At 63.7% G+C, this 8,979-nt stretch overlaps 2 protein-coding genes across 2 annotated transcripts in view; one reads left to right on the plus strand and one right to left on the minus strand.

The window, feature by feature from the left end:
• The first annotated feature begins 1,436 nt into the window (after positions 1–1,436).
• Tmem221 (transmembrane protein 221) lies at positions 1,437–3,266 on the plus strand. Its single transcript, XM_013028342.1, has 4 exons — positions 1,437–1,444; positions 2,041–2,126; positions 2,265–2,483; positions 2,974–3,266. The coding sequence occupies exons 1-4, from the start codon at positions 1,437–1,439 to the stop codon at positions 3,264–3,266; spliced, it is 606 nt and encodes a 201-aa protein (XP_012883796.1).
• Positions 3,267–5,931: 2,665 nt separating this feature from the next.
• The window catches only part of Mvb12a (multivesicular body subunit 12A), a 4,850-nt gene continuing 1,802 nt past the window's right edge, over positions 5,932–8,979 (minus strand). Inside the window, exons 2-8 of the mRNA XM_013028343.1 lie at positions 8,823–8,952; positions 7,571–7,766; positions 7,071–7,190; positions 6,908–7,002; positions 6,654–6,715; positions 6,250–6,306; positions 5,932–6,160 (exon numbers count right to left, since the gene is read on the minus strand). Of these exons, the coding sequence (XP_012883797.1) occupies positions 6,098–6,160; positions 6,250–6,306; positions 6,654–6,715; positions 6,908–7,002; positions 7,071–7,190; positions 7,571–7,766; positions 8,823–8,952 (723 nt within the window). The 3' untranslated portion in view covers positions 5,932–6,097. The remainder of the gene's footprint in view (positions 6,161–6,249; positions 6,307–6,653; positions 6,716–6,907; positions 7,003–7,070; positions 7,191–7,570; positions 7,767–8,822; positions 8,953–8,979) is intronic.

Here is an 8,979-nt window from a genome sequence, read left to right on the forward strand (position 1 = left end):
GGGTGCGGCCTGGGCCGAGGGCCCTCCGTGCTCGGCCTCGCCCTGGGGCTCCGCGGGGCCGGCGGGCTCATCCGAGCCGAGTAGGCGCCATCTTCCCGCGGGGTCTGGAAGTTCGCCGGTTCCTCTCTCCCAACCAGAGCTCGGCGTCCTCAGGGGCTGGGCTGGCCGACCAGGGGACCAGGGTCGGGGACCGGGAACAGGGACCGGACAGGACAGGGACAGCGGATGGGGGCGGGACAGGATGGGGGTACGGGGGGGGCAGGGGGGACCGGACACTGGACAGGGCCGCGGGCTGCGATGGAGCAGACCAGACATGCGTCTCCTCATTGAGGGTCAGCAGACCCCAGAGCCGGCCGGGCTGGGGCTCAGGCCTGGAATCTTAGCTCCTGGAGGGGGTGAGAGCAGGAGGAGCTGAGCTTGAGATCGGCCCAGGCAGAAAAGTCCAGCTGACTCCATTTCCAGAACAAAGCAGAGCAGGAGGAGTGGTCCAGGCCGAAGAGCACCCGCCCAGCTGGAAGCTGAGGGCGCTTGAGAGGCCGGCATTCAAACTGCAGCACCCAAGGAAGTGCGCTGTGGCTCACGTGGTAAAGAGCTGGCCTTGAGCTCAGGGATAGTGCCCAGACCTAGAGTTCAAGCCCCACGACCGACCAAAAACAAAACAAAACAAACCACAGCACCCACAATGGCAAAAACACGATTTCAGAGGGGGATGGGCACTGGGAAAGGAGATTGGGGTGAGGGGGCAGAGGGAAGAGTAAGGGGGAGCTCTGCCGGGACTTGAGGATGAAAAACAGTCAGAAGATCTGTGGGACTGTTCCTGGGCACGTGCAAGGTCCCTGGGGCACAAGCCCATGGGGAGGGGGCTGGAACCGTGTGCTGGACCCCGGCCCAGTGCCCATGACAGAAAGAGCAGGAAGGAGCGAGGACTCAAGTTGGAATGTTTCCCTCTGGCCACAGCCAAAATAGAGGCGGGCAGAGAGATGGTCTCGAGGACACCAGTTTTTATGGGTGGAGGGTGGGCAGGATGGAAGCACATCCCGGCCTCCAGAGCACAAGCTCAGGCCCTTGCAACAGGCATGCTGTAGGATGGAATGCAGCACCCAGTAAACACCTGTGCTTGTAGTGGCCTCCAGATGTTTGCGGGGACTGATGTGGGACATGGGCTAAAGGAAGGAGCAATGGATGGCAAACAGGTGGATGGGGTGGGTGGATGAACAATGGGCAGGGCTGACAGGTGAATGGATGGATGGATGGATGGGTGCATGGGTGGTGCCTGGATGGATGGGTGGATGGATGGGTGGATGGATGGGTGGGTGGGTGGATTTGTGGATGGGTCGATGGATGGATGGGTGGGTGGTGGATGGATGGATGGATGGATAGGTGGATGGATGGATGGATGGGTGGATAGGTGGGTGGATGGATTTGTGGATGGGTGAATGGATGGGTGAGTGCGTATAGGTGGATGAGAAGGTTAGTAGAGACAAGGTGGTATCATACACCTTTCATCTTGGTAGCCTTTCCACCATCATCTTCTGAGCCCTTTTTTTTTTTTTTGGTCAGTTGTGGGGCCTAACCTCTGGGCCTGGGCGCTGTCCCTCAGCTCTTCAGCTCAAGGCGAGTGCTCTACCACTTGAGCCATGGCACCACTTCCAGCTTTTTTCTGCTTATGTGGTGCTGAGGAATCAAACCTAGGGCCTCATGCATGCAAGGCAAGCGCTCTACCACTGAGCCACCTTCCCAGCCCCTTTTGAGTCCTTTTTGGTTTTGGTTTGTTTTGGTTGGTCGTGGGTCTTGAACTCTGGGCCTGGACGCTGTCCCTCAGTTCTTCAGCTCAAGGCTGGTGCTCTACCACTTGAACCACAGTGCCACTTCTGGTTTTCTGGTGGTTCACTGGAGACGAGTCTCACGGACTTTCCTGCCCGGGCTGGCTTTGAACCGCAATGCTCAGATCTCAGCCTCCTGAGTAGCTGGGGTGACAGCGCGAGCCAGCAGCGCCCGGCTCTCCTGAGCCCCTTTTTCTCCTGTGTTCCTGTGCCCCAGGTCTGAATGGTTTTTCTACGACTGCCGCACAGTGAGGCACGTGGCCCTGGGCCTGCTCTGCTGTGGCCTGTCTGTCTACTTGGCAGGTGTGTGCGGGGACTGGTCAGGGCTCAGGGCTGGGCGGTGGAGCGACCCCGCGGGGCGGGCTGCCTCGCTCTGGGATCCGGGCTCCCTGCTGACGCTCGCTGTTCTCACCAGTGACTGCATACCCATCGCTCCCCCAGCGCTCTCCCTCTACGCCTTGCTGCTTTTTGAGATCGAGACAGGAGCTGCAGCAGCATCCGTTCTGGGCTCAGGGGCCCTGGTCCTGGTGGCGGTGCTGACCTACGTCCTGCTCCGGGCCGCCCGGGCTGCCCGCCGGGGTCCCCATGAGCCGTCCCCACCATGCTCAGAAGACCACCCAGCCCGCACCGCTGGGGTCCCCGGGGCTCAGCCCCAGCAAGGTACTCACCCCTGGTCCTCCCACCCACCTTCCTGCAGTCCAGGCATCCACCTGGGCCTGGGCTGTGGCAGGGAGGCCGTATGGCAAGCTGCCAGGGCCCCAGCCTTCCCTTCCCTTCCCCACCCTTGGTGCCGGGGAGGAGGGAGGAGGGAGGAGGCCTGGCTGGGGTGTTAATCCTCTAATGTCTCTGTTTCGCAGGCAGATGAGGAATCGGAGGCTCCAGGAGGGGCAGGGGCGCGGCAGGGGTCCCGGTTCTGAGCTCGAGGTGGGGCTCACACCTGGAGTTCCCTCCCTCCCCCGAAAGCCCACGCTGCTGACAGAGGCTCAGTCTTGGACGTTCTGATGCCTACCGCGGCCTGGGGACTGAACTGGCCCCTTCCAGCTCACACCACAGAAATCCGGTCCCAGCCCACGCTCCCATGTGCCACACAGACAGGTGGACGCCAGGAGCCGGTGTCTCCCGGCACGTGACTCTTGTGGCCCCCCCCAAGTCCTGCTGATCATCACACGTGAATTTCCTGGGGTGCTCAGGTTTGGTTCCACCTGCACCCCAAACGGAGAGAGGTCCCCAGAGGTCCCTCGGCCTGTCCCTGGGGCCACGCGGGGTGCCCGGGACTCAGGGGCAGCAGAGGAAGGTCAGCTGCAGGCAGAGGAGGCTGGGCAGCCCTTGGCCAGTGCTCGGCTGCCGCCTCCCAGGCCTCTGGACGCTGCACAGGGGGATGGGGAGGGCGTGCACCCTGCAGCCCGGCGCCTGCCCCAGCCTGTGTGGACAAGGCAGGGATGAACCGCGCCCAGCACCGTCTTTCTGGAACCTTCCCGCGGGGCCATCTTGACCAGGCTGTTGAATGGGTCTGTGCCCGGCTCCCTGGCCGCAGTTCTGTGTCTGCATAAGCATACAGCTCATGTCTGCACCTCGAAGGTGGCTGGAGGTGGTCTGCTTCCTCACCCATCAGCTCTGGGCCCCTGACAGTATGGGCCTGGGGTCACAAGCTCAGGCTCAGTACTGAAAGCCCCTAATTGGCTTTAGTAAGCTGAGGCCCAAGGAATGGGGCCATTCACGAGACACTTAGTGGCCAGAGCCGAGGGTCCGCGGGTGCAGGGGAGGGCTGGGGTCCACAGGCGCAAGGGAGGGCTGGGGTCCGCGGGCGCAGGTGCATGGGAGGGCTGGGGTCCACAGGCACAGGGGAGGGCTGGGGTCCGCGGGCGCAGGGGAGGGCTGGGGTCCGCAGGTGCAGGGGAGGGCTGGGGTCCGCGGGCACAGGGGAGGGCTGGGGTCCGCAGGTGCAGGGGAGGGCTGGGGTCCGCAGGTGCAGGGGAGGGCTGGGGTCCGCGGGCACAGGGGAGGGCTGGGGTCCGCAGGTGCAGGGGAGGGCTGGGGTGCGCGGGCGCAGGGGAGGGCTGGGGTCCGCGGGCGCAGGTGCAGGGGAGGGCTGGGGTCCGCGGGTGCAGGGGAGGGCTGGGGTGCGCGGGCGCAGGTGCAGGGGAGGGCTGGGGTCCGCGGGCGCAGGGGAGGGCTGGGGTCCGCGGGCGCAGGGGAGGGCTGGGGTCCGCGGGCGCAGGGGAGGGCTGGGGTCCGCGGGCGCAGGGGAGGGCTGGGGTCCGAGGCCCAGGAGGGGTGCAGCCGCCAGCACTTGCTGACCTTGGCTGAGGCCTGCTGGGGCTGGAGCTGGGCACTTGGCCCGGGCTCCGACACCCAATCCAGGTGTGGCAGCCCCTGTGCAGACTCCAGGGAGCCGGGCAGAGCCCCCGGAGTCACGGGACCACACCTGGCTTCTGTCTTTGGCCTCCAGCCTGGCGGAGCACAGCCTTGCCTAACAACAAAGCTCCACAAGCCAGAATTAGCGTCCAGGCCAGGCCTGGACACCTTACACCGCCGGCCTCACCTGAGCCACCCACTAGCTGGGGCTGGAGGCTGTGGAGAGAATTCCAGCCCTCACGCCATTCAGCCATCCACACGGGCTCCGTGTGTGGGAGTGGTGGAGAGGAGCACTGTGGTAACCCGTGGGGGCGGTGCCACAGGCGGCTGGCAGGTGATTGGCGTGTAGGACCGGAGCTGAGGGGCAGGGCCTCACCCTCAGTGGGGCTGCACCGGCCCTGCAGAGGGCTGCAGGCTGGGAGGCCCGGGGGACTCAAGCTAGCACCGGTCACCAAGAGGCCCTGGCCCACGCTGACAGCCTGGGGTGATCGGGACGGTCTCGGGGAGTTGGAGGGGGTTCAGGCAGAACAAACGGCCCTTGCTTCCCAGCTGGATCGGATTGCGCGGGGGTGCGGGGACGAGGCCCCAGTACAGGCAGGCACCCAGCTACCGAGGCCACAACCGGCCAAGGTGGCTGGCTGGCTCCACCCGACACCCCCGCAGCGACGCCACCCAGCATAGCTTGCACCGCAGTCTCCCCAAGAACAAAGCTGGGCCTGGGTAGCTCTCACCTGTGCCAAGTCCAGCTCAGCCCTGCCTGTCCCCCAGGGCTGCCCCGGGGCCTATCTTCAACCGTAGCCCCAGGCAGCAAGGATGGGGTCTCTCCGCCTTGCTCCCAGGGCTCACCCCCCCATGCTACACTGAAAACACCACTGACTCTCCCGTTCGGGGTGAAACCCTGCTCTCAAGTCTTTTTTGTCGGTCCTGGGGCTTGAACTCAGGTCCTGGGAGCTGTCCCTCAGCTCTTCAGCTCAAGGCGAGTGCTCTACCACTTGAGCCACAATGCCACTTCTGGTTTTCTGGTGGTTTATTGGAGATAAGAGTCTCATGGACTTTCCTGCCTGGGCTGGCTCTGAACTGTGATCCTTAGATCTCAGCCTCCTGAGTAGCTGGGATGACAGGCGTGAGCGGCCAGCGGCCGACTCTCAAGTCTTGAACACAAATCAGAAGGATTCTGTGTCCCCTGAGGGGGTTGTGTGTGCCCTCTGGGCAGCTCTGCGCCCCGCTTTCCACCCTCTTTCCCAAGCCAGCACTGACTCCTGCTTGGACACAGTGCCGCCCGTGAACCCAGTGCCCGATCCGGCCAGTAGGCAGTGAGGGGGGCTTCTGGCCGGCCGGCCACAGCCTGCAGACCGCGGGTCCTGTCCCCAGCCCTGGGTGTGGACAGCTGCTCCGCCCAAGAGGCCTGGGTGGTGGACGGCCTGGGTGGTGGACAGCCTGGGTGGTGGACGGCCTGGGTGGTGGATGGCCTGGGTGGTGGACGGCCTGGGTGGTGGACGGCTGCTCCGCCCGCGCAGCCTGCAGCTGCGGCTGAGCTGCCAGTCCTGACAGGCAGTGTGGCGGAGGGACTGCTGCCATGCCTGCCTCTGTCTCCCTGGCTCCCAGATGCAGACTGGGATGCCACGGTCAGCTTGACAGCAATGGTGGCTCCGGCTGCGTGGGGGGCACTGCGGGTCCAGCTCCCTCCACCCCGTCCTTGGCTTCCCAGCGCTCCCCCACTTGTTTGGGAAGGACCAACCACTCAGCAGGACAGGTAGTGTTTATTCCCAGAGCTGCGGGCGCCGTGGCTGTGGCTGAAGGCACGGGTGGGATCCGGCTGACCCCGCCCCAGGCCTGTGGCCCCAGGGCTGGGTGGGGGGTGGAGCTTCCCCATAGCCGTGGGCACGGGCCGGGTGGTGGCGCTGGCCTGGCTTCGGTCGCTAGGAGACGCTGGGAGGCAGCCGGGCAGCAGCTGTCTTCTCCACCACAAAGCCATAGTTGTACTGGGGAGACACAGTAAGGGAAGGGGGCTGGGCGTGGAGGCCAGGCCTGCGGGATAATGGGAGCCTCCCCCCCCACCCCCGAGACCCACCTCCTCCTCGATGTCTGCCAGCGACTTGATGGTCAGGTCCCCGAAGGCAGAGCAGGCCTGGCGGCGGGCGGGCGGGTGACTGGTGAGTCTCCCCAAGCCCCCCTGGGGACCCATTCCCTCCCCCGTTTTTCTGTCTAACTTGGGACAAAGTCTGTGTGGCCTGAGCTCAGGGCCCTTCCCTCTGACTCCTGAGGTCAGGGTGACAGGCACGGCCGGACCAGCACCCTCCATCTTCACACACCCCTGCACGCCTGGGGCTCTCCACCACTGCCCCAGAAGCTGCGGCCCAGCACGAGAACTAGGGCTCTCCTGCCCCCATTCTGGAACTAGAGCCTCCTTGAGGGGCCCCGGGCAGCGTGGCACCAGAAGGTGAGCAGGCCCGACTCCCCAGGACCCCAACTCACCAGGGGGCCACAGCCCTTGCCCTCAAAACGTGGGTGCAGCGTGAAAGGAACCCCATCCATGGCTGGAAGAGATCATGTCAGGGAAAGAGCTGAGGGCCGTTGAGACCCCCTCCCCCGTCCCAATCCTGAGCAGCCTGTGCCGGTGCGCACTGGACCCCCCCATTCCACCTGCAGCACCTCAGGAAAGCCTTACAGCCTTGGGGCTGGCACAGGTGGAGGACAGGCCTGCACCCCACCTTCCCCACGGCGCTCACCGGAGATCCCGTAGAGGCTGGATGCCTGGTAGATGGAGTCGCTCCTGCGAAGCGTGGAGGCCCGGGACAGGGTGCGCTCTGGCAAGCTGTTTTTGCTGGGGGGACGATGACCCTGTGAGGCCCGGCCAGCCCCGACCCCCCCCCCAGGGGCCCAAGGACTCACCTGGGCTGGCCGGCGGGGTCCAGCGAGAGGCCCCGCATGTCACGGCTGAGCGCTCGGGGCTTGGGCACCGGCCGTGGTGCCTTGGCCTTCTTGCACCAGATGGCAAAGCCACCCATGTCCCTGGAGCAGGAGAAACGCAATTCTGACCCAAGCTACAGCCGGGCTGGGGAGCCGCTGGGAGCTGCTGGGGATCTGGGCCTCCACATGAACCCCGTGTGGATGAGATTTCTGTTCTGCCACTGACCCTCAACTAACAGTGCTGGGTGTGGTCAGCATCCCTGCTACACACCCCTCCCTGGTCCTTGGTGACCCACAAGACATACAGCTGTCCCTGAACTGGCGCAGAGAACAGGCACACCCAGGTGGCAGAGACAGGAGGCTGGAGGGAGGCCCAGGCCCGACGGGTCAGGACAGGAGTCGTGAGGGAGGCGGCCCAGCCCAGACAGGACAGGACCGGACCGGACAGGGGCCGGGAGGGAGGCCGACCTGGCCAAGCCTACCCAACTCGCAGGTATCCGGGCACAGTCTTAGTCTTCCCACTCAGCCGTACATCAAACACAGCCACATCTGCAGCCCCCAGAGGCATCAGCTTCATGCACATTCGTTTCTTCTTGGACACGGAGGCCTCTGGGAGTGACAGAGAGCGGGGCAGAGATGAGAGGGCCCAAAGATGGCTCAAGGCTGAGGCCTCGGGCGCTGTTTAAGCAGCTCAGCACTGGGGCAGGCCATCCCTTTACAAGTACAGTCTCAGGAGGGGGCCGGACAAAGCCCTGGAGCAGACGCTCAGGGGCATGCCAGCTGGCTCAGAGCCAGGCCCTCCAATCTTCCAAACCTCTCCACCCTTAGTTCTCGACACCAGGGGGCAGCAGACACAGTTCCTTCACCAAATCCAGCCAAAGCCTGTTTAGAGCTGCTGAGGTCAGAAGGGTTTTTACACTTTTAAAAAGAATTGTAAAAAAAGAAAGTCAGAAGCCGGGGCTGGTGGCTCCCGGCTGTCATCCCAGCGACTCAGGAGGCTGGGATCTGAGGATCGAGGTTCAAAGCCAGCCCGGGCAAGGAAACCCATGAGACTTATCTCCAAGGAACCACCAGAAAACCTGAAGTTGTGCTGGGACTCAAGTGGTTGGTAGAGAACTTGCCTTGAGCCAAAAGCTCAGGGACAGCACCCAGGCCCTGAGGCCATGAGTTCAAGCCCCATGACTGGCAAAGAGAAAAGAGAAAGAATGTGAAAGAAAAAAAAAAGCCAAGAATGGAGCCAGCCAGGTGCCAGTGATTTATATTGAGACCCATGTTGTGGGCCTTGAACTCTGGGCCTGGGCACTGCCCCTCAGCTCTTCAGCTCAAGTCTGGCGCTCTACCCCTTGAGCCACACCACCACTTCTGGCTTTTTCTGCTAATGTGGTGCAGGAATCGAACCCAGGGCCTCATGCATGTGAGGCGAGCACTCTACCACTGAGCCACCTTCCCAGCTCATGGTCTATGTTTGTAACCCTAGCTATGCAGGACTTGGAGGATCGAGGTTCAAAGCCAGCCTGGGCAGAAAAGGTTCAAAGTTGGGCAAGAAAGTCTTCAAGACTCATCTCCAACCAAGCCCAGTGGTAAGCAGGAGTGCAGGGCTCTGAGTTCAAGTCCAGTGCAGGGAAGGGAGGGAGGGAGGAAGGAGGAGGAAGAGAGGAGGAAAGGAGGGAGAGAGGAGGGAGGAGGGAAGGGAGAGGGAGGGGGAGGAGGGATGGGGGGAGGGTCCTCACCAACACCGATACCGCCAGTGCCCTACAGAAAAGCTGCCCTCTCCAGCGTCCATGATCACCCCAGAAACCCAGATGTAAGAGACAAGGGCGGCAGGGAGAGGCGCAGCGAGGGCCGGGATGCGGGACGCAGCGGCCTGCGGGGCGCCCGTGGTCCGGGAGCT

This window comes from Dipodomys ordii, unplaced genomic scaffold (assembly GCF_000151885.1).
Source record: "Dipodomys ordii isolate 6190 unplaced genomic scaffold, Dord_2.0 Scaffold108, whole genome shotgun sequence".
Classification (NCBI taxonomy): domain Eukaryota; kingdom Metazoa; phylum Chordata; class Mammalia; order Rodentia; family Heteromyidae; genus Dipodomys; species Dipodomys ordii.

Bases quoted from the DNA above. Each gene is read 5' to 3' on its own strand.
- Tmem221 (XM_013028342.1), top strand. The intron at 2,127-2,264 runs GTGTGTGCGGGG...TCGCTCCCCCAG, and splicing joins CCTGTCTGTCTACTTGGCAG to CGCTCTCCCTCTACGCCTTG. The intron at 2,484-2,973 runs GTACTCACCCCT...GCCCCCCCCAAG, and splicing joins CGGGGCTCAGCCCCAGCAAG to TCCTGCTGATCATCACACGT.